Genomic DNA, 23706 nt, shown 5'->3' with positions numbered 1-23706 from the left:
CATTAGTAAAAATGTGAACACAATTCAAACTTCTGTATGAAATTTAGACTTTAAAATTAAATTATTTTTTTCCTGGGTGGAATGGTGACACAATATTGCACCCAAAATAACAAATAACAGCTCAAAATGCACCACTTAAGGTCAAGATTTATGACAATAATGCTAATTATGAATGTCTGTCAGCTTCTGATGAGGTTCTATGAAGTAGATGGGATTTTTTAGAAATATTACCTGACATTTTTTCATTGTTTATAAACTGTGATTTGCTGTTTAGACTTTAAAAAAACCAACACACAAATTCTCTTCTGTAATTTAGGCAACATGTCTGTTATGCTACACTGCTCACTGATTAACTGTGCAGCTTGTTATGTGGAGCTGTCACTGTGATGAAAATATGAGGAAACCACTTTAATCCAAGAAACTGCTCCCCCAGAAACATATTAAAATGGAACATTTTCTCTACAGCAATTTCAGTCTAAAGAAGTAAAACCAAACTGCATGTCTTTGAAAGAAAAAAAAAATACTTAAAGTCTTTATATGTTGTAGGTGAAGCTCTTTGTCTAATTTATCACTTTATCGTCCTCAACATTCTGCTTTCTTTGCTCCTTCTCACAGCCAGAGAAGCTTGGTGATATCTGCATCTCTTTACGTTACGTCCCGACTGCTGGCAAACTCACCATCTGCATCTTGGAGGCTAAGAACCTAAAGAAAATGGATGTGGGAGGACTGTCAGGTGGGCTAGTTTATATAAACACAGCTGTTCAGTTTTGCTTCACACTTGACCCCATATCACGGCACAGTCCTGAGTAAAAGGGCCGTCTCCTTGCTCTGAGACTGCGGAATGCTAAAGAACGTGACTTCAAGCCCAGCCATCAATTTTGTGCCGCTCTTGCTCACGTGCTGCCGCTGCAGTGCTCACCCATTCTTCACTCTGTCTTGCGTTAGAAGTGGCGCCATCTGTTGGCGTAATAGAGTACTGCAACCCAGATTTGCATGAGCACAGAGGTTTCTCGTCCTCATGTCGTGATTCAGTCCTGTGTCTGTTTTGTCAGATCCCTACGTAAAAATTAACCTGCTGCAAAATGGAAAGAGGCTGAAGAAGAAGAAGACGACAGTAAAGAAGAATACTCTGAATCCTTACTACAACGAGTCCTTCAGCTTTGAGATTCCTCTTGAGCAAATGCAGGTATGGATAAGGAGCATGTCTTAATTACAGTATTTTATTTTGTATTTTTTTATTTTAGTTCTTTTCAGAAATGTAAATAGTACTTAACTTAATATTATAGAGAGATGTTCCAGTCTGAAGGAAAAAAAATGTTGTTGAAGGAAGCTACTTTAAAGTTGAAATATGTAGATATTGTTTCATAACTTAACAGTTTCTTCATAACTTTATTTCGGACCTGTGTGGTGTGCTCCCTCGTCTTCACGATGCTGTTTGTGGTGATGCCGTAAAAATTATGACGAGAGAAACTGCTAAACACAAAACTCTGGGATAACACCACGGAAAATTAAACCAGCACAACATCTCCAGTCCTGACGATCCTGTGGCCTTCACTGTACTCTGAACCAGGTTGTAATGCTCTCTCCCTGTTTCCTCAGAAAATCCACGCCGTCATCACAGTGCTAGATTATGACAAGATCGGCAAGAACGATGCCATCGGGAAGATTTGGGTGGGAAGCAAGTCCACGGGGGCTGGGCTGAAACACTGGTCCGACATGCTGGCCAACCCCCGCCGCCCGATTGCCCAGTGGCATCCGCTGCAGCCAGAAGAAGAGGTGGATGCCGCCCTAGCAGCGCTGACTGCCAAGAAGTAAAATTAAGAAAAAAAAAAACAAACTCCCACCACCCGCCCCCACACTTTCCTACCTTTGCATATCCAGTTGTTTCACGCAAGTCCCACATATCAATGTATATTCCAGAAGAACACCCAAATCTGCTCCTTCCAGCACATTTCTGTCCCACAGCCATCATTTTAAAAGATCCATAGAAACTATTTGACATGATGGAAAATGTAGTTTAAAAAAAAAAATCATATTATATTAAGTCATGTCACTAAGAAAAGAAGACAAGTTGCAGGATGGACAAATACTCAGTCATTTTTGTTTTAGATCTATTTTTATATCGGAGTTGTGGTTCCATTATTAAGCTTACAGAGTAGACTATAAGAGGAGTGTTATTTGGGAATCTAGTGATTTAGAGGGATGACACGTACATTCATTCATATTCTACTTCTCACCCTTTTTCCCTTTAGTGACAAAGTTTGCTTAGAATAGTGCTTAACAATAAAATGCTTTATACTGCCATATGATAGAGAAACAACACAAGCAGGTCCATTCCGTAGGTGTTTTGTGCACCATATCCCACACCTGCCAGTTATCATCCTAGATGATTCTGTTAGTTGGAAGTACATTCCTAGAGTTGGGTAGCAAAGTAGGGATTAGATCCAGTTGCCCACAAACACTGCCTTTTTGGATTAGTTACCCTTCCGCCCATCGTCTCAGGAGAACTGAGAGGAAAAACTCCATGCCTTTTTTTTCTAAACGGGTTCTTATTGTTAGCAGTTATACAGCGTGATGAGAAAAAACAATATGTTACACTAAAATTGTAAGAATTCTGCTGACCTTAGGCTTATGACTGAAGTTAGTAAAACCACAGTTTATTGAGTTATATGGAGGGTATGACAGATAATTTGCAAAACAAAAAACAAAAAAAAAACGTGTGCTTGTGTATTTTAAATTGTGTTAAAAAAAAAAGAAAAAAAAAAAAAGCAACGTCTGTCATCCGTACTACAAAAAAGTTTGGAAATACCAGAGCGGCTACAAAAAGAGAGACTGATCCCAACCACAGCTGACATTATATTTACAAGGTGTCGATTACTGCCTACAGCCCTCGACGTTCCCCTCCCGACATCTCTGATTCTGTATATCACTTGTTCAGTGTTACTGCCATTAGTCATGGACTTGACACAAGGGTTTTTACTTCAAAGGAATCCCTATAACCGTCTTACAGTCATAAAGGAGACAAGCCTTCCAAGTAACAAAATAAGCAATTTTCAACTACCAGGGACGCCTTCCAGTTAGAGGTGTTGTTCTCTTCCTTTCCTTTTTTTTTGTTCTACTTATTTTTTCTTGTACTTAATCATTTATTTTAACTTCAAACACTTTTATTCCTTAAGCACTTTAATTCCTAACGTTTTGTGTACATACGTTCAGAAGTCAGAGCTTTAACAATTTAGGGAGATTCATTTTGTTGCTTTTGCTTCTGCTTACTTTGGCCTCAGCTTATATATGTTTGTGTGTGTGTGTGTGTGTTTTGAATTGTTTGGATTACAATTATTTCACTTAACTGCAAAAAGTCTGGAAGAAATCGCACTGATCCATGTGTATTTTATGCACAGCTTACCAAACTGTCGATTGTGAATTGCACTAGCAAGTATTGTTCTGTCCCGACGCTGTTCTTAGCGTGTGTTTTTCTTCTCCTGAGTGATATAGCGTGATGAAATTGATCATTTCTGTGGCACACACAGACGAGTCTTGTCTTGCGAATGGAAGGGAAAAGAAACACATTGAGTTCAGTGCTGCTTTGTCCTCTCTTCCCACAGTGACACAGTGCAGTATAGAGAGCCAAAGTCGGTTCCAGGTAACTGTAACTGATTTTTTGGACTAATTTCGACCGTTTCACACATAACATCTCTCAAAATGTGATTTCAGTTAGTCTGCTCAGGTGGACAACTCCACTTAGACTGAATAATCAATGTGATGTCAAATTATTAACTTTATATATGAACTATAAATGTTTTAAAAAGCTGCTATTGAGCTTTTATGGCCACATTTTTGACTGATATCGTTCATCCAGTGACACTGAAATGACACTTCAGGAAACGCTCTCTACACATTCCTGTCCAATTCACCTATCACGCAGCTATTTCCTCTTTCAATTTAAAAATGTGTTTCTGCAAAAACAATGAAAATATTTGCCGTAACTAAAAGGGAAAGATCACCATTCATCATCTTATTGATCAAGAAACATATTTACAATTGTAAGCAGTTACAAATATCTCTGAGATCATTTGGCTCTTTATATTTGTACGTTTAGATTCTGAGAGAAATTTTTTGAACGAAAACTTGCAACAAACAACGCACTCCTAGAGCTCATCACCCGTGAATAAAATCAGTTAAATGCTTATTAGGTTTGGTGAGTATTTGGAGCCCACTATGCTTTTTCACAAGAAAACTTCCAGTTAGCTTTCTGTATAGCAAATGCAGGTACAAACATTTGATTGCATTTTTTTGGGGTGTGAAATTTCTGTTTTTTTCTTTCTTTTTCTTTCTTTTTTTTTTTTTTTAGATATTTATATATATATAGAACAATCAAAACCAAATTTCTGTTTGTCATCTTGCACAATTCTTTGTTTTTAAAGCAACACTAAAGAAAAAGGCAACATGGAAGCAATCAAGCAACTCATTGGTGTGTAGTTTTGCCTATATACATAGTTCATACACGTTGGTACTGCATGTTTATAAGAACTACTGTACATAAGAGCATGTTTTAGAGACGACGCAAAAATAACTTGTGTACGTTAAATGGGTGTCATTTGCCATTTTAATAACACAGCAAACTGAAAAAAAAAATGCACTGTATATTTTCTAAATAGAACAAAGTGTGTATTTATTTTCCATGAGGGTCATTGGAGAGAATGTCATGCAAATATTAGAGTACTATTACAAATAGGAATCTTTCCACGCCTGAAAACTCTTAAGCAAGTGTGTCGTCCAGTGCTGTGTGTGAGTTCATGTAGGAAGAAAAATGTAGCCGCATGCTTGCTATGTAAATTCCTTGTGCTCAGATTTTTTTTTTTGGCACCATTTATTTGCCATTTATTTCATTACTGTACCTTTTAAAAATATTAGCGATTGTTAATTATGCTACAGTTTCTATTTTATTTATTTTTTTAATTAGAAAATTGTTATATTTTATTTCAACCAGGGGATCTCCAAGTCTGCAGGACTATTTCTTTCTCTCTTATTTTTAAGTAAGTAATGCAGATTAAACTTGATGTTATTCTGGAATAGCTTATTTGGAAAAACAATGTATGAAATTGATTCTAGGAGTTATTTATGCCAGCACTAGCCAAGACTAAAGTCATACGGACCATATCCTACCTTAGGATGCATTTCCAGGGCCAAACTGTGAATAAGCCCTTTTCCACTGAACACAAATGACTTGGAGTCCTCTCTCTCTCTCTCTCTCTCTCTCTCTCTCTCTCTCTCTCTCTCTCTCTCTCTCTCTCTCTCTCTCTCTCTCCCCTTTATTACTGTTGCTATCATTTTTAATCAGAAGATTATTTTCCCTCTTTCTGTTTGACTGACCTGATACATGTTACAGATTGTGTCTCTTTTACTCTGTTACTATACAATGGGTGTACTTGTAAGCAAAATAAATTAATAAGATGAAAACAACTAAAAGCCATAAAACTCAAGCACTAACTCTTTAGAGCTCTGCTGAACAGCTAGAGTTTATTTGTGAGGGAACAACAAATCTGACGTCTTCATTTTTCCATGAATAATGTTCCTTCTCACATTCCTTTTCTAAAGTCTTTGTTCAACCAGAGGGAGAAAACCATTCTGCTGTCTGTGTGAGCGTGGAGAACAGCTGCCAATTCAGGAGAGCAAGTGTATTTTTTATTTTATTTATTTATTTATTTTTTTGAGTGGCTGGTGTCATTGTTGGTTGGTGATTTTACAGGATTGTGTTTGGTCATGTTTGATTAGCATAAATAAATAATATTTACAATTATGACATTGAATTCTGAGTAATAAGGCTAAAACTATATGTGTGAGAGTGTGTTCTATTTTAGGGCTGAGTGCAATTTGTGACGCAAACTGGGTCAAGCTGCTAGTTTCTGTTCTCCCAGTTTGAGAAAAAGAACTCATACAATCAAATAATAATAATAATAATAATAGTGAACCTCTGCATTATTTTAGAGGCTATTAGCAACAGTATTTGTTCTTTTTTTAAATCAACTGCTCAGCAAGAATGAATAAATTGAAAGAAAAAAAAAAATCAAACCTAAAATTTAAGGCTGAATCCCTCCCACAGAACTATGCATATGTTTATTTTTCAGACTTGTGTCTACAACTCTACAACTTGCTTTCTTGCCCTGAGTTATGTATAAATGACAACCTCACACATCGGCATATGCTGATGTTGCTCAGTCAGAAAAGCTTACAGGTTCATAAAATGGCTTTTGGTGTGTAAAACCATATCCACAAAACAATCAGCAATAAACCTTTTTTTTTTTTTTTTTTACCTGAGACATTAAACATGTTTATTTCAGGCATTTTAACGTTACAGGATACAACTTATGTTTAGTCTTTTGCAGTAAAGCCAAATAGATTTAAAACAATAGTTTTACCTCATTCTTTTTCAGAGAAAGTAAAAAAAAGAAGAATGCTGGAGAAGAAAGTAAAAATGTAATAAAAATGTTTTACACTTTACCTGAAACGTAATCTGGAACATTTAAGGGTTTTTGTCCCTTTCACAACAACTAAAGAAAATTAATAGAAAAGTAAAGCCAGGTTTAAACATGTATTCATTTATTTTGAATAATATAGAATTATTCCCCGTTTTAAGATCTAAGTGAGAAATAATTGATTTAGCTTGTTTATATTTATGATAATGGTACAATTTACGTAGGAAATTGTATATTTTTAACGGGTCAACAAAATTTTACACCTCTAGGCAAATTTCATTTTACAGAGAAAGAAAAAAGTTGCTCTTTTGGATTGAATGTTGCCGACCTGTGCTGGTAGCAAACATTTGAACATTTCATCTAGATTACGTGAGAAAGTGGCTTCAACTCTCCCTTAACTTTTGGCAAGAAAGCAAACAAGCCCATATTTTCCAAAATGTTGAAGCATTTTTTTAAATGTTTTTGTTTGATGTAAGTTGCTGCAGTTTCCTAAATTGAACTGCCACGTCCGTCATGACAACAATCTTCAATGTGCTGCATAAAACTGATGCTCCACATTCTCTTAACGCAATACAGCAACAATCACTGTCCCATCAATGCCAATGACTGTGACCAAATGATGCACTGAGAGCAGGTTTCAGTGTGTTTTAGAAATACTGCCACCACCTGATTACGCCTGCCAGCATTTATCTCCACAGTTTAACTCTGCACAGCCGATATCACAGGAGAAACTACAATAGGAAAGCACCAAATATAAAAAATAAATAAATAAATAAAATTGCAAAGGTACATTCATGGTGCATTTACAAAAGTCTTTGTTTCCTTTTAAAACCTGGGTCATCACACATACACAAGATCCTCAGACGATATGGTGGACTGAGACTGGTGAGCTGTGATTGTGTTCTTGTGTATGTGGAATCATAAAATGTCCAAAACATTGCTTAAAATCACAGAGTTAGATTATGCTACTCTCAGTACAAGTCTGCATGCATATTGTTATTTTTTTATGTATGAGTAACACGGTAAAAATAAAAGCTTTATGGTTTAAAAATGGCTAGTGATCTGTTTCCCTGATTGCCGAGTGCATGTACTTGTCTACAAATGCATCTGCAGTCGCCCTGCTTCAGCTGGGCAAAGACAGTTTTAGAACACCGTTCACACATGTGTGATTTGTTTCTGTCTTGTTTTTTTTTTTAAACAAACACTGGGATTTAAAAAGGGAAACTGTGCAAAATTCAGTCCATTTGACAGTCGAAACGTGATGTCGAGACCTGCAGCGGGTAAAGGCGCTGCTTTGAAACATGCTGGTTCTCTTGTCAGTTGCTGTATTTCTTCTTGCTCTCTCTGTGCATAGGCGCAATCACTTTTGTTGTTTATTTTTTTTATTCTGTGTATCCCTGATGTAGAAAGTGGAGCTGTGTTTGAAACGACGGCACAGATGCGTCTCCATGCTCTCTCCTCATTTGCTTTCTGCTTGTGTCCTTGTCTGGTTTCTGTGTAGCCGATTCCGTCACTGTCATCGAGGTGAATAGGAGCCTGAATCTGCTTTTGCAGAGCATAAGGAACCACCGGCCTTCATGTTAACAACATGGACATACTGTATACTGTCAAACATGCAGGGCCGTACCGACCTCCCCCCTTGAGCACTCAGTTCTCCACCTCTGTTCCATCATGCAGCTGTTTTCTCGAGACTCATTTGTTTTCCCAGCTTCACCTTCTTCTCTTCATCCTCTTTTAAAGCATCGGAGGACAGTCAGGTTACGTCCCCTAGCTGTGTTTCTTCGTGTCTAGTGTTGTGGTGCGCGTGTTCATGTCAGTACTTGTGCCTACTGTGGATCGCATGCTTTAGCCTTTGACTGGACACAAACGTTGCTCACAAACTCCTCTCGACCCTTATGTGGACATACGTTGGGGATCCTTCTGAAGTTATCAAGGGAACCAAATAACTTATTACAAATTTATCTTATGTGTTGCCAGTTCTGTAAAAACAAATAGGAAATAAAGGCCTTTTAATAACCATGAGTTGTATGTGTTTACTATGCAGTATGTTTCATCTCACAAAGGCACTTGATCTTTAGATGTTTCCTTTGGTTACGCTATTCCATACCAAGCTATCAGTATCAGTCACTTTTAACCCTTTTAAAGTCGTGGATTTACCTCAGGCAGGAGCAACACAGCTCCTTCTATGCTACTATTAACTCTGACCATCTCCCCCCATCAACGTTGAAGAAAACTGTACATCCTATCCAATCTGTTCTTATTACGTATTCGCAGCAGATCCTTTTTTCTTGTGTGGTGTGTGACAGATCTTGTGCGGTCCGAAACTGGAAGTGGGCGTGGCTCCTATACTGACATGCTATACAACCCAGTTGGTTCTTTCCAGTAGTTCTAATCAAGTTCGAAAAGTCCCAGCAAGAACAAACTTTGTTCTTAGCCCAGAATAAAAGAACAATTTTCTCTGTTCTTAGGGAGTATGCACTTTTACAAAAAGCACATTAGCCTAGCATTGAACAAGGAAGAAAAACCAAAGAGTGTATAATGTGTGTAGTTGTTTAGAAATAATATTCAGACCATTTCTGCCATATTTACTAACCTGAAGGTCGTTAGTAAATGTGGCAGACCAAAGCCCAGTCCAAATATGGTGGTTTAGGGTTAGGTGTTAGGTTTAGTGATAATGTGTAAAGTAGGTTTTGTTTAAAGCTGGGGTTAGAAAGATACTAGTAAAGGTTAGGGTTAGGAAAATTGTCTGGGTTATTTATAAATGCAGTTAGTAAAATGAATGGAAGTCGATAATACAAACCAGTGTGTGTGCATAGACTTTGAAAAACACAACTTCAGTCAATATAGCCGTCAGAGATATTACACAAGCAAATAGCTTTGCAATGTTTTTTATTTCCTGTGACGGTCGGTTACATAGCAATCCAACTCATCCCCCGAGTCTAGATGTTGTGAATTTCTCTTGGAAACTTGAAACCACTGCTGTAGACAATCTGGTAACTTACAGTTAAAGATGTGACAATTCTGATAAAAAAATTACAATTTTAATGAAAATGGGATGGAGTTTAAGACTAAAAATTTAAACAGTTGCTTGGCAATTCAGAAACATTTTCTTGGGCAATGATTTTGTTTTTAGTTTTAGAATGTCATGGTTTTAAAATTCCTTTTTTACTATTTCAATCAAGGACAGCCATCACATCAACCCCCTCTCCTGCAGCCCACTCCAAACAAAAATGTGTTCATCCAAAGCATCAAATGTGAACACAGAGTACAAATAAAATATATATATATTTTTATTAATAAATACATTTAAATCAGTCTTTCTTCTTTATGTACAGAAATACCTCCTTAGTCTTTAGTTTTTTCAATATGATATATATGGATTTTAATAAACATATCCGATTCAGGGGTGTTTATGTATTCTGGTGAAAACAAAATATTTTTGTGACTCATAAGATGATTTCTTTTTTTTTGTGCTGAAGATATAAATGTAAATTCAACATTTGCAGGCCACTGAACTTTCCTTCATCCGGATGATGCATCAAACAATATCAACCAGAACCTATAACCACAAAGTTTTATCTTTCAGGCATCACTCTTATTTGTGAGAAAAATCTAATATACTATAAAGAATGTATTCTCAAGTCCATTGGTATGTTCCAGTAAAATTATCAAATCTTATAGACTATTTAAGTATTATTAAAACCATGTGTTGCAAAGAGTATAAACAGAAGTGAAGAATCAGTGTGATATCACACACTATGGGAAAAGTTCAAATGCATTTCTAAGTTTTCAGAGTCACTGCAGTCCAAATAGTGCACCTGTTCCCTTGTTTGTGGATGTGAAACATACCATCTACTATAAATAATATATACTATGTATTATAAGAAAATAATTATAAGGTGAGAAAACTGAAGTGAGTCTGCTCAAGATCTATGTCTACAAGAGCTTCAAAGGTGGCCTATCAATAACTCATAGAGGAGGTAAAACATGGAACCTTGTGAATAATTAAACTGCTGAATGAAGGTTGGAGCACGAGAACAAAAGCTTCAGACATCTTTTCACTTTGATAGTTTGCTGATTACTCGAATGAGAGCTCCGTTCTCATCCTTTAGCCTCTGGTTGTCTGACTTGAGTTCTGTTAGGACCTGCAGAAAGGAAAAGGAAAGACACAAAATTAGAAAATGCCCGTTTACCTTGTGCATATTTGGAAGCTAATATTAGTAGCTACTGAAGACGTTTGCAATATAAAGCGTCAAGTATTGCAATGGCCAATTCGCCACTGTTTCAAATGCAATAAGAAACGCTCTAGCAGTATTAACAAGTGGGCCAAAGGTTTCACCAAAATCTGAGAGTAGGTATGACAGCATGCTTAGAAGATGATCATGCAGTGAGAAGTGTGACAGCAGTATGCAGAGAGACGATGTATGAGATACTCGTTAACAAAAGTGAGAAAAGCTCAAGTTTCTAAATCTTAGTCTGATGAGGAACTTTGACTAAAAACATCAACTCTTCAGAATATATTCCCCTTACAGGAGACAAATAACAATCCTTTGATCATGAAACACGACACATATCTGAAAACAGCGAGGGGCCGGAGGGGCTGGGTACCCCTCTGTCCGCCCCAGAGAACCACGTTCAGTTCATACAAGAGCATGTTAAGTCATCTCCAATCAAGACATAAAGGCAACCCCCCCCCCCCAAAATAAAGACATTCTACATATATACATGCATGTATATATGTGCATATACACACATATTTATTAATATATATAATGAGCTGATCTGTCCACCCTGAGGGCAACACTACCACTGGACACACCTGTGGAGTGCCATGGAAAGTATTTACCCCCTTAAAGCTGGATTCAGTTTTTTTAATACTTACTTAAACCTTGAATAAATACAAAATTGAACTTTTAAATGATAGTTTAATTTCAGAAAAATGCTTTGTGATAAAGTAATTTCCCCCCTAAACCTAATAACTGGCTGTGCCACCTTTTGAGACAATTAAGCAACTGTATTAGCTGTCAGTGAGTTTTCAACATTGCTGTGTTGAAATCATTGCAGAATTTTGAGGTTCAGTTTCATATACTACAAAATATCTATTAGACTTAAGTACAGAATTTGACAAGCGTACCTCGCAACCATTTTTTTCCCCCAGTTTTTCTGAGTTGGACCTGCCGGTGTGGTTTGCATCAGTGTCAGGTCCTGTAACTGCAGAGCAACTGACCATCAGTTCACACAGACTGAAGGACAGAAGTTTTCTTTCGGATTATTTTAGTGGGGAGAAGAATTGATTGTTCCAAAGGAAAGCTATCTGATACCATCGCTATGTTTCTGTTAATACTTTTGTCTTAATATGCACAATACAGAATACTTGCCCCATAACCTTTGGAGAAATATTCTACTTTCAGAATCGTCCGGCACACTGATTTTTGGCAAATGCGAGGTGAACCTTAGTGTTGTTTTTGGGTAAACACAGTGGTTTTGGGCCTGGAACTCTCCCATGGATGTATTTTTTTTTGTTTTTGTTCAGTCTCTTTGTTTTTGTCGACTCATGAACACTGACCTCAAACGAGGTAAGTGAGGCCTGCGGTGCTTTAGATGTTGTTCGGGGTTTTTTAGGGACTTGCTGAATGAGTCACTAGTTCTGTCTTGGAGCAACAAATCCCTCCTGTCACAGTTCAACGCTGCTCCATGTTTCTCTACTTGTTTTGGTTTTCACTGTGGTTTGCTGGAGTGTCAAAGACATGTTATTTGACAGCTTCTAGTTCAATCATTTATTGATTATACAGGTCTGGCATCAACTTCCTGGATGTGCCCAGTGAAGCAAAACTCACCTTTCCTAAATATGTGGCTATTAAGAGGTTTTTCTATGATCAAACAAGGGGGCAATTATATTTTCATATAAGGTCAGGTTAATTTGGAGAGCTTTGTCCTTAACACATTGCAGGCTCAAGACAAGGATCTTGTTACAACCACAAAAAAGTCAAAGTGCGGTAAAAGAATGCCAAGTGTTAAATGTTTTCCAAACAGCCAACTTTAGATGGATCAATGTGATTAGTAAACTTGTGTGCAGTTCATACAGCAAAATGTCAACTGCACATAGTCAAAGAAACTATCAGGTAGAAAAGTAAGAGTGTAAATATAACATCCAGTTAAATTTCCATGTTGTTCCAATATAAACTAACTGAAGAATATAAAATTATCAGCAAGGTATGTACCCACCTCAACACCAATGAAATGATGGCCTTTTGCCAGCTGTATGTGCCATTTGTTCTTTTGTTAGATAAAACCTTTTGTGAACTTCCTTGTTCAGGATCTAAGCTCTGGGCACAAAAGTGCTACAGCCTGAATCTAGTTCTTATATGTTCAGTCTGTCTTTGCTCAATGCTGCTCATGGGTTGTTCCTTCTTGTCAAGCAGACGCGCCCTGAGGAGAAGATTACAGCTTCAAATAAGTGTATTGGTGTTTAAAGGCTATCATTATCATTATCAACCCAGCAACCCACTGATGATAATGAATGAGTGCGTGATGTGAAGCTTTCCTATAAATTACAGCCTTTTAACCTAAGTTGTAATTTACATTAAAAAAAATGTATGTCCATTACAGTGATGTGCAAAATTGAGGAAAGCCAAATACAATGCAATGCTTGTATTGATTAGACTCCCAATCAAACATATCCTGCAAACATCAACACATGCTCTTCAAGCTTGTATTTGTATACAACTGGTCCGTATCCAGACCAGTCGTATTGCTCCCTTTACACAAGCAACAGGGAGAACATTTTGTTTTAGTCATTTTAAATTAGCATGAATGTAAATATACTCATGTTAATAACAAATGTGGCAGAAAGTATAAAAAAAGACCGGGTGAAAAAGCAAGCATGCAAAACAGCAATCATCCAAAGGGGACGGGACCTGCCTGAGGGGAGGACAGCAGAAGAGGAGAGGCGGAAGCTGTGACAGCTCCAGAAGGAAAGAGAAGTGTAAAAGTTAAACGGCGCAGGAAGGGGGACAGCAGGGAGGAAATTAAGGCCAGACAATCCCAAGGATCAGAGGTCCTCTGTCTCCGGCATGGAGGCCGTTTCAGAGAGGCGGGTGAGGACACGCAGCATGGCTCTGTTCTCAGCCAGGAGACACTCGTTGATTCTCCGCAAAGCCTGGACCTGGGCCAGGGCAGGGAAAGCCTGCGTACATGGGGAGAGAGATGTAGAGAGGAGCAAGCAGAGAAAGCAGGCGGGAAGCAAAAAGCAGAAAGAAACACGGACAGCGACAGGGTCCATGTCCACTCATACAAGCATGCGTACACAGAGGAAATGAGGTCAGCTCAGCTACAGAACTTACTTAAAAAACAAAAAACTAACAAGAACAAATATTTACACACGAGGGATCATTTGAAAAAAGTGTAGAAAAGCTAAAATATGCAAGAGAAATGATGAGACATGTACTGTTTAAAACTGACCTTAAATCATTGCTCAGTAAAATTCAGAAAACACACTCTTGTTCAGTTTTATTCACTGAACAAGAGTTCAGTGATTAAAACTAATCAGCAGTGAAATGAATCATCTCCCTCTTTATTGTTGGCCTGGTTTCTTGAGGTTAACCTCAATGCGGTTTGAAAGAAATGTCTACGGTTTGACGCTGCGCCCGTGGGCAAACCACGCAAGTGAGACAGATGGAGTCAATGGAAATCTACAACGCTCACTCTGACAAATTGATATCGATTTCATCATGTGATCCCCAGACAAGTTACAAAAAAAAAAAAAAAAGAATCCCAGGCCACCCAGAAACACATTTGTTGTAAATATAAAATACATTTTTTATACGTTTACATTAAAGCCCCAACTACTTCAAATAACACCCAAACAGACTCATAAACCTAATTCAAAACAGTCTGGTTTTAGAGCTTAACAGCTCAAGCATATAATGTTCTCCTGGCATTAGAACAAACCATTTCAGCTTTTGGCCAGCTTTCCAAGTCCTTGGCAAAACAGGAGGAAAAAGTCAGAATGAGGTGAGAATATGTAATGACCAGCATCCCTTATTCATCCTGTTCTAATTCAGACCTTTGATTCTGAGTAAGCAAGAACAAGACTCTCAGGTTCCACAGATTCTTCTGATTATGTCAAAAATAATTTAGGTTTTCTGCAAGAGGTTAAAGACACGGGAACGTTTTTGTTTTGTAAAGTAGGAATAACCAGAGTTGAAACTCTTTCACTTTTAGAGCTTGGAACAAAAAATAAAGAAGATAAAAATGTGTTGGTCAGTACTGGCAAGGAGCATAGCAGCCTCATGAATTTGGACACTGACTGGCAACTAATGCTAATGAATGTTGTTTTGTTTATGTTTTAAGCTGCACAGACTTAATATCAGTAAGAATATCCACCATTAAAGCTGGTAGGCAGTTCGCCTATACAAAAGCTAAAACTCTGCAAGTTTATTTGTATTTCACATTTATTTTTGTTTATTTCAATAATTATGGCTGACAGCTAATGAAAACCAAAAAACACAATTTTCTGATTAGTAATAAAAACATAACATAAAACCAAACAAAAATCTTTTTTACAATAAAAATGTGCTTTTATGACCTTCACCGTCATGGGAAAGACTTCTGATCACAGTCCTCCAAGTGGGCTGTCCAAGAGGTTAAGTAACAAATCATTACTGCGAAAGAATCTGGCTGCCTATGGAGTATTTTATCCAAGCATAGTGATACAAAGTTCAGTAAAAAACAAAACTGTGGTCCTAATGGTGCCTGAGCAACAGCTTTGGGTTATAGCTGTTACATTTCTTTATTTAAATCTCTTTTGAACCAGACACCTCAGTAGTTAACCTCTTCTCAGATGGAAATAAATTCTGCATTTTATTTGGAAATCATGGTCCCAGCAGGCTCTGAGGGAAGAAAGGAAATGGATCCAAGCTGCTTCAGGCTCGGTGTATAGTATCCACAGCCAATGATCATTCGGGGAGCTATGTTATGTGCTGTTGCAGGTCTACTGGGTTCTATCAAGTCAAAACGCAGGGAACTGCTTCTATCCACACTGCCAAAAGCACCAACACCTGGTTAAATGAGCATTATAAAACTGTAGTTGACTGGCCAGCAAACTCGCCTGACTTTAACATCGTAGAGAAGCTAAAAAGTACAGAGAGAAGGATGAGAGGCACCACAGCCAAAAAATGCAGATGAGTTGGAAGACACTATTAAAGCAACTCAGGCTTCTTTAACACTTCTGCACAAACTGCCACAATCATCAAAATGCACAGAAATACGTGCTTACAGTGATATTCTGATTTGTTAAGTTGCACCTCTACGAACAAGTTGGAGATGCTACTTTTAAGGGCTGCGTACTGAAACTGAACAGTTCCCCCTTGTGTTGGAAGACTTGCATCTCGCTCGGTGCGAACAAATAGCTGTGGCAGAGGTGCAAACTAGAGCGGCTTGACTGAGGTGCTTCAGAGCAAAAGTTGTGAAGCTCAAACAGTGAAGTGTGTGTGTGTGTGTGTGTGTGTGTGTGCGCGTGTGTGTGCATGCCCCAATCCCTGGCAAAAGCAGACCGTGTGAGGTGAAGGGTGGGTTTTGATCACTCATCAACATCAGGGCGAGCACTCACCATCCCCCCTCCCTGAGAAAGCCCCTTCTCAGGGCTGGTACCCACAGCGGAAGCGCAGTGGGGGAGTCTGCTGGGGGGAACCAGGATGACACGTGGATAAAACATCATTCCATCTCAGACTGCTCTTTGCTACATTTCTACCGTTCTTTGCTCACGTTTGATTTTTCTCACATCTAAGCCATGACTTTAAATATTTATAGCTTAACAGAAAAAGTGATTCAAAGTTTAATAGCACGTAAAACGTATTTGATTTCAAGTGCAAATTCAAATCCTTTGTCTGTGTACACTCAGGCTTGAAAGTTGCCTGCTGCTGTCGCCTGCGTTTCTGTGTCAGGCAGAATGCACTCTGGAATGTCTCACAAAAGAAGGCCTTTTGCAATTGGACGCATTTTGGTATTCGGATGGAACTAGGTCACAATGTTCACCCCGACAGTGGGAGAATTGGAGCAGGGGAGCTGCAACACAAGGCAGAAAGTAGCCCAGCATAACAGTGTGGCTAATGAGCCTGGAGCATTAACCTTCTCCTCCCCTTGACTTCGAACCCACCTGGCCGACCACAGAGTCTAAGGAGGGCTATATGTGCAGTCCGCTCTGGGAAAACTATTTACAGGCAGTCTTTAGCAGCAGTGGAAGCAGCTTTGCTTGAGCTGTGTACTGTCAGGGACTGTTAGTTAGTTAAGGATTTCGGAGAAAACATCAATGAGAGAAATGAAGCCCAGCATGTGTCTGAGACAAAATGATTGCCATATAATCCCAGGGTGGGTGCACAACATTTACTGATGCAAGGACTGACCTTTATTTCCTCCTCCATGTCGGTGACTCTTTTCTCCAGCGCTTGTTTTTCCTGGAAGTCATAAAGAAATTAAATACAGGGATGTTGAAGGAGGGGAAGCCATAAAAACATCAGGATGTTCACTCATTTAGTGATATTTCATAATGAATTTAAATGGCATGAGTTACTCACCCTTTTCTCTGTTTCAAGAACGGTGGATCGCTCGGACATTCTGTCCTGCCTCTGTATGTTAGAAAAGCAAATGTTAAAGAATTTTGGCTTAATCAATCAGAGTTGTAAGAAAGTTCCATCCATCCATCGGTATTGTCTACACCGGCGTGCCCTTGCAGAGCTGCAGGATGCCTATTTCTAGAAGCATGACAGACCCTGGACATGATGCCAGTTCACCGCAGGACAGATAACCACGAAGAAAGAGTGACCAGTTAGTCTCACAGTCATGACTTTGGTATTATTGGGAAATAAGTTTGTTTTTTTTTCCCATTTTCCATTTCAATTTGGTTTCCATTTCCTGACGTGTCTTCTCAAATTCTTTTTGAAATTGAAAGATTGGTACCTGAGCAACTCTCTCCAGTTGAGAGCGAATCTTCACCAACTCTTGTTTGCTGTCCTGAAGTCTGGACTTGAGCCTTTCATTTTCTTGCAAAGCTTCTGTGTACATCTAAAACAAAAAGAAACAGATTACATGCTATTAAACTTTGGATCACTTTTGTACTGAAACACAAATTCAGCTGAACAGACAAAAAAAAGGGAGGGGGGCGGAATAAACATAACAAAAGACAGATTTGAAAAAAATATAGACATTTTAAAATAATCTAAAGCAGAAAACAAAATGCTGCAGTTTTCAAACAGTGAAGTTTACAAGTATATTTACTTCCCTTACCAGCCTCCTCTGTATGCATAGTGGCAATATAAACTGGGGTTCTTGTTCAACCTTGTTCGTTGCAGTTACAGGATTTTTTAGCTATTTAAAAATTGTTCTAACCTTGTTTATACAAGTGGAAATTGTAATATATCAATTTCTACGAGCAATTTCTAGGTCTGACTTCCTTGCTTTGGCTTGTTTGCTTTGTCTTTCACATTCTGAAGCGTGATTAAGAAATTAAATCAATGAAACAAGAAGTACTGGATTACTGGATCAAAAGTTCCTCAACACTCAGTTTTAACAAAGTTGAGCAGAAAATGTGCAGGACGGAAGGAAGTAAGGAAATGAAAATTCAGATCCAGATGAAACTGCTCAGAGTGAATATCGCTGCCATTTAATAAGGGAGGCAAAAATTACATTACTTGTAATTCAAGGTTTATTGCTGTAGCATGACAAAATACAAAAACTCATCTGTCAGTTTGAGATCCAGGCTACTTTATGGCCCCGTTAAACATATACGTCATATTCTATGTACCTTACATGAGCACAATATTTTAGAAAACTCACAATAATTGCAAGCCTGCTCTTAATATTCCTTTTAGGTCCAATTAGATTTCACAGGGTTATAAAAATGAAGGCATTAATATAAGGTGTGGGCAGTCAGGCTGTGTTCAAAGCAGCAGCATTGAGTCAGTTGAAGGGAAGAAATGTGTTTGTAACCCAGGCCTGGGTTACTTACTACCTTCTTATAGTCTTTGGCAGTGGAGTCTTGCTCCTGTTTATTCAGAGCCGCCAGCCTCGTCTCTCTCCTCGTGTACGAACTGGTGCGGCCCATAGGTTTGTCTGTGGCGCTTTCGCCGGTGGAATCGTATCTGAAGTCAACACAGCTCCATCTCAGTACACAATGGAGCTGTATGTTATTAAAAGAACAAAAATAAAAGTTTTCTTTTTTTTCCTTACCTCGACAGTCTTTCATGCTGGGAAAACAAAAAAAAAAAAGACGTTAGTTTGATCAGTCAGAATCACATCATGAGAACAACACAGTGTAAACATTTCTGAAGTGGATCCAGATTTGTTTGTTTGATAGGACTAAACAAAGGCTCAGCAGATAAATATTTTCCATTTGAGAGAAAAGGAGAATAGTAAGGAAGTTTGAGAGTCGAATTTTGACTCCATGCTCAGGAGCCCATGGCACCAGGAGGAAATGTGCAGAAGAGAGATATAATCCCAAAACGTCTTTAAAATGTTTCACACGTCATGCCGCCTGAGCCTGGTTGAGCTTTCTAAATTAGGTAACTGCTGCCTCCACAGTGACAGCGGCACACAGATGACATCATGACATCAGGAGTGAAGTATGACAGGCCGCCGACTGACCCCAAACAACTGGCAGATATCAAACTGGCCTGGAAGGTTTGTGCTGTCAGGAGTCCTGTCATGGCTGCCAAGTTCACTGTTGTGACCACATTTTGTGTTTGCTTGAGCATTGGGGGGCAATCTGTGTAAAGTGGCAGATTTGTACAGCACCTGGCAAAAATTCATGACTCTTTAACTTTGAATTCAATGTTTTCTTATAGAATTTTATGTCAATAATCTATGTGCAGCAGTACAGAGTTGGGATTTTTATTTTTTCCTCACTTTTGCAAAACAGCTTGAGCTCAGTTATAGATGGGAAGGAGAGTTTGTGAGCAGCAAATGTGACGTCCTACCACAGGCTGTGAATTAGAGTTAGGTCTGAACTTTGACTTGAACATTCCAACACGCAACTTTGCTTCTGCTTGGGTGTAGTCTGACCATCTTTACATTCCTTACTGAACAAAACCATCTCCACAGAATGATGCTGCCAATGCAGGTGAAGTTCATAGTTACTGTTGGTTTCCTCCATGCACATTTTGAATATAGTCTATAAATTAAAATTTTGATCTCTGACTCTTATACACATTTTTTCATTGCCCCATAATGCATGTGAAAGGGAGCTTTAATGACTTTGCTTTAATTCTGGTTTGGTTTTGGCCATTTCCATTAAAGCCATTTTTGCTGAAAGCAAAACTAATAGTGGTGTTGTTGCCCTGGATTTTATTTAGAGATATTAGAGTAGATGGGGTCGGGTAAATAACTATATATTTCTATGCCACAAAAGTTAAAGTTTTATTTGTGTTGTGTGTCATTTTTCTTTCACTTCAGGTTTGTGTTCCTATATCACATTTAATCCAGTGATATGGTTGCATTGTGAAGAAAAAGTGCATAAATACTAACACTTTAGAAAACACCTGAATACAGCTGGCTTTAACTTGTCCTCTGTGCGTCAGAAATCACAATACTAGCAAAAAAAAAAAAAAAACTATTGTGAAATTGTTTGACTAATAGTTGTCTTTAGATATGTCTTTTAACAACTATTTTACACGTCGGTCAGAGATGTTTAACTCATGTTTCAGATGGTTACTTTACTAAAGAAATATGGCTCCAATCTATGTTAAAGTACCTGTTATCCCAGTTTTCACATTTGCTGAAGCATGAAGATCCTTCACAAGGAGTCACAGGAGCTGCTCTGCAGCAAGTGTTTACATAACTAAGCCTAGCAGCCGCTGCCTGTCCTTATGTGGTCATGTGCTTTTGCACAGTTATCCAGAAAAAGGCAGACTTAAAAGGCCTCAGATGAAAAAGAGCCAAGGAAGAAACTGGGAACAAAATTCTACTTTCTTTTTCTCCCTCGTCCGTTTAAGAACAGGAGGATTGCTCGATCAGACTTGGCATTCATGCATTAATCAACAGGGGTGACTGGATCCCTCGTAGTGAGAATAAATTATCACAAAATCTTCATGTAGGGTTATGAACCAAACTTCGTTCCTGAGGGCAATTTAATGAGTATTTCACATTAAATGATCTGTAAATTGGTTAAATCACTTATCGCCTAAACTAACTTCTAGAAATGACTGATTTCTTAAAATTGAGAGGTGAATACGACTCACCAGGCAGTTTATTCATTTTCAACTTGGAGTTTAAAAATTTTGTTCTCTCAGAGGAATGCATTAAGCTGAATTATTCAACGAAGAAAATAAATGAATAAGAACAGCGGTTTCCCTCTTCTTTTATAACACGTGGAAATAAAACACAGGATTCACAATTTTATTGCAAAATGATTAAAAAAAAAGAGTCTTTAGCTTTTACAAGGTTGCTATTTATTATAAAACAAATGCAAACTGCCATAACTAACTGGGCCTTATTTAGAGACAGGTTCAGTCAAGAAAGTTCAGAACTAAAGAACAGCTTATACCAGAGAGAAATCTAGATTTACATTTCATCTTTTCAGATTATTTCAAAACAAATTGTTTTTTATTTATCTGATATCAATTTTTTATTTATTTTTTTTTACAATTTTGTGCAATTTAAAAGAATAACCTTCATAGTTACACAGGTGATACTCCCCGTCACACTGTTGCTCATTTGCGTTGTAGCTCATTTGATTAGAAAAATAAGCACCTCTACAAATAACACTCCAGCATCATCTTCCTATGCGCCTTACACTGTAGCATTCTTCACTTTATCTCCAGCAAAGTGTCAAGGATTATGTCTAAAAAGTAATTTTAAATTGAGTAGCTTTTTTAAATAATGATAAAGATCTCATCTTCCATTCGTATTTCTTAAAATTAAGGATAAGCTCAAACTCAAACTCATTTTTATACATGCTTCAAGTATTTGATTAAGATATTATTGTTGCTGTTTGTGGATGACTGCCAAATGGCCAGCAGCAGTGCCAGCACTTGTTTGCTTGTGTTCATGTTGATCCGTAGCTATAATGCCTCAAATTTTACTGAACCTATCAAAAATCTTAGCAATGCACAGCAAGCGCTCTAATCATCCATCTATCACTTTTCCCCTCTGCGTTTTCCCTTCCAACAAAAAATTCTGCCATTTCAGACAAGGCTGACATCATGGAAAACTAGTGTCTGCGTTTTACCAGGGACAAAGCAGAGAAGGAATGACACTTCCATAAAAGAGAGCAAAATCCTCTCTAGGGAGTGACAACATGTACTTTTGGCAACCATGCAACAACAAGAACATCTGCGGCGTTGCATGATATTCCTGTATACATTTCTAGATAGACAGAATCACGTTGTGTCCCTTTTTCCTCCTTCCTATTTTCTTGAAACGTCTGTGTCACACAGACTCCAGCTGACATAAACACAACAGTCAAACTACGCCCAGGAGAATAGGCCACTTAAAACAGAAAAAAAAGCAACAGGAAATTACAGAAGGAATGCTTCAGTCCTACAGCCTTTTCCAGAAAACAGGATCAGACCGCATCAGAATAAAACATTTGCCTCTCTTTCACAGGTTTAGTACGTAAGCTGTGAATAGAAACTGATTATGACATGCCATGTTAAGTGCTGAATCACGCCAATGTAACACTAATCCAGTTAACTTTTAGTGACAGGTGAAATTTAAAGTGCACTACAGGCTTAGTGTGTTAGTACTTATGAGAGAGAAATAATAGATGATAATACACTGAAGTTAAATTGTTAACAAATATATTTGCGGTAGACTGATGCAATTATTTCGATATTTTCAATAGCAAAAATAATTCAGATAAAACTTTTAAAAAACAGAAGAAAAAAAAAACAGATTTAGTCTAATATGTTTTAAATGAAGAACTTCTTAGGAAGAGAAGCTTACTCTGTAGTTTTTGTCTGTATAGGATGGAGAAGACGGAGGTGAATCTGTCACCGACTTCCTGGTGCGGGTCAGGTCTTTGGTGCGAGGGTAATAGGATGACATCTTCCGCTTCTACCCTTAACAGGCAGGTACACTTCAACTTTAACACTCGCTGAAGGCCGCTCAGTGGATAACAGACACGCAGATTCCCTCAGGCAACAGAGCAACAGGAGTCCATGACACGGCTCCGGGGGAATCCTTTGCAACAGGTGTTGGAGTGTGGCTACACGTGGTGTCCCAGTCCAGTTTAAAGCTCCGATACGAGCCTGAACGACAGCTACGCTTGGAGAAATTTTCAGATTTTTGGGTTTTTCTTTTTTACTGGTGATCAGATGAATCAAACAAGTAATCTCTCCAGATAGAAAAAAAGGAAAATAATTATTTAGTCAGGACATCAAGCACAAAAATGCTTTCCTGTCTTCTTGTTGAAGACTTTTAGAAAATTCGCCAAAAAAAGAAGCTTAAAGTAAACAACTGTGCAATGCTGCCTCTTCCTGGGTTTCCCAAAGTTATACCCATCTCCCTCCCTCTCATGCTTTTTCTTTCTCTTCTCCTTCTCTCTCTCTCTCTCCGTTTGGCCACCCCCTCGTCTAACCCCAGCCCCCTGCTTCTTCCTGCTCTTTTCAGCTTTGGCAGCTCTCTGTGGCAGTCGGCCAGAGAGGTTCTGGCTGCTGCGGACAAACTCGGCAGTGGGGGCTAAAAATTGTCCACTGATGTGAATGGGGATAAGAGGGTAGGTGGAGCACAAGGCCAGACGCAGGAGGGGGTTGCAGCAGCTTGTGTTCCTCTAGATAGGGCTACCACTACCTGAGGAGCCATCAGCAGCCTGGAGGTGCTGAGTGCATGCTTGCTCTGCACACATAGACGAAGAGTGGTTGTTGGTCCAGGTGCTCCATGATGTTAACACAAAGCACTCATGACATGTCTCCTCCTCATAAAATATGCCTGATCTGAGGCCGAAAACTGTAAAGAGAACCCCCAGTAATAACTTTATTTTCACAGTTCAGTTTTAAATTCAGCTTGAATGAAATATAAACACTGTTCCATCTTGGGAACAATAACTTCAATGCATAAATAGTAAGTAATTATGGGACTATTCTAACCTGAGGATTTCTTAAGGATTATTTAAAAAGCAGAGTATCAAACAAATTACTTATCTTTCATTAAAAAAGCTGTATTTTTAGTGCTTCTCTCTTAGATTTTTAACCTGGTATACTGGAAAAAGTGGACAAAACTATTTGATACCCTTCTAGATTAG

The 23706-nt window shown here is 38.3% G+C and overlaps 2 protein-coding genes across 10 annotated transcripts in view; one reads left to right on the top strand and one right to left on the bottom strand.

The window, feature by feature from the left end:
- Positions 1-8492, top strand: part of LOC103467654 (synaptotagmin-2-like) — a 71471-nt gene extending 62979 nt beyond the window's left edge. For all 5 annotated transcript variants that reach the window (XM_008414234.3, XM_008414236.3, XM_008414233.3 and 2 more), the window contains 3 exons: positions 616-733; positions 1053-1186; positions 1600-8492. In XM_008414234.3, the coding sequence (XP_008412456.1) occupies positions 616-733; positions 1053-1186; positions 1600-1815 (468 nt within the window). In that variant the 3' untranslated portion in view covers positions 1816-8492. The remainder of the gene's footprint in view (positions 1-615; positions 734-1052; positions 1187-1599) is intronic.
- An 853-nt stretch (positions 8493-9345) lies between these two features.
- The window catches only part of ppp1r12b (protein phosphatase 1, regulatory subunit 12B), a 31979-nt gene continuing 17618 nt past the window's right edge, over positions 9346-23706 (bottom strand). Inside the window, exons 1-8 of one of the 5 annotated variants that reach the window (XM_081609143.1) lie at positions 22410-23053; positions 18699-18715; positions 18481-18610; positions 17430-17534; positions 17048-17098; positions 16877-16927; positions 13395-13659; positions 9346-10618 (exon numbers count right to left, since the gene is read on the bottom strand). In XM_081609143.1, coding sequence (XP_081465269.1) covers positions 13525-13659; positions 16877-16927; positions 17048-17098; positions 17430-17534; positions 18481-18610; positions 18699-18715; positions 22410-22511 — 591 coding nt within the window. In that variant the 5' untranslated portion in view covers positions 22512-23053 and the 3' untranslated portion in view covers positions 9346-10618; positions 13395-13524. Of the gene's footprint in view, positions 10619-13394; positions 13660-16083; positions 16154-16876; positions 16928-17047; positions 17099-17429; positions 17535-18480; positions 18611-18698; positions 18716-22409; positions 23054-23706 lie in introns of those variants that run through there. The other 4 variants (XM_017305746.2, XM_017305747.2, XM_081609142.1 and 1 more) reach the window with 4 other exon arrangements.

Source organism: Poecilia reticulata, chromosome 7, assembly GCF_904066995.2.
Source record: "Poecilia reticulata chromosome 7, P_reticulata-male-v2, whole genome shotgun sequence".
In the NCBI taxonomy this organism is placed as follows: domain Eukaryota; kingdom Metazoa; phylum Chordata; class Actinopteri; order Cyprinodontiformes; family Poeciliidae; genus Poecilia; species Poecilia reticulata.
This window is presented reverse-complemented; position numbering and strand designations above follow the sequence as displayed.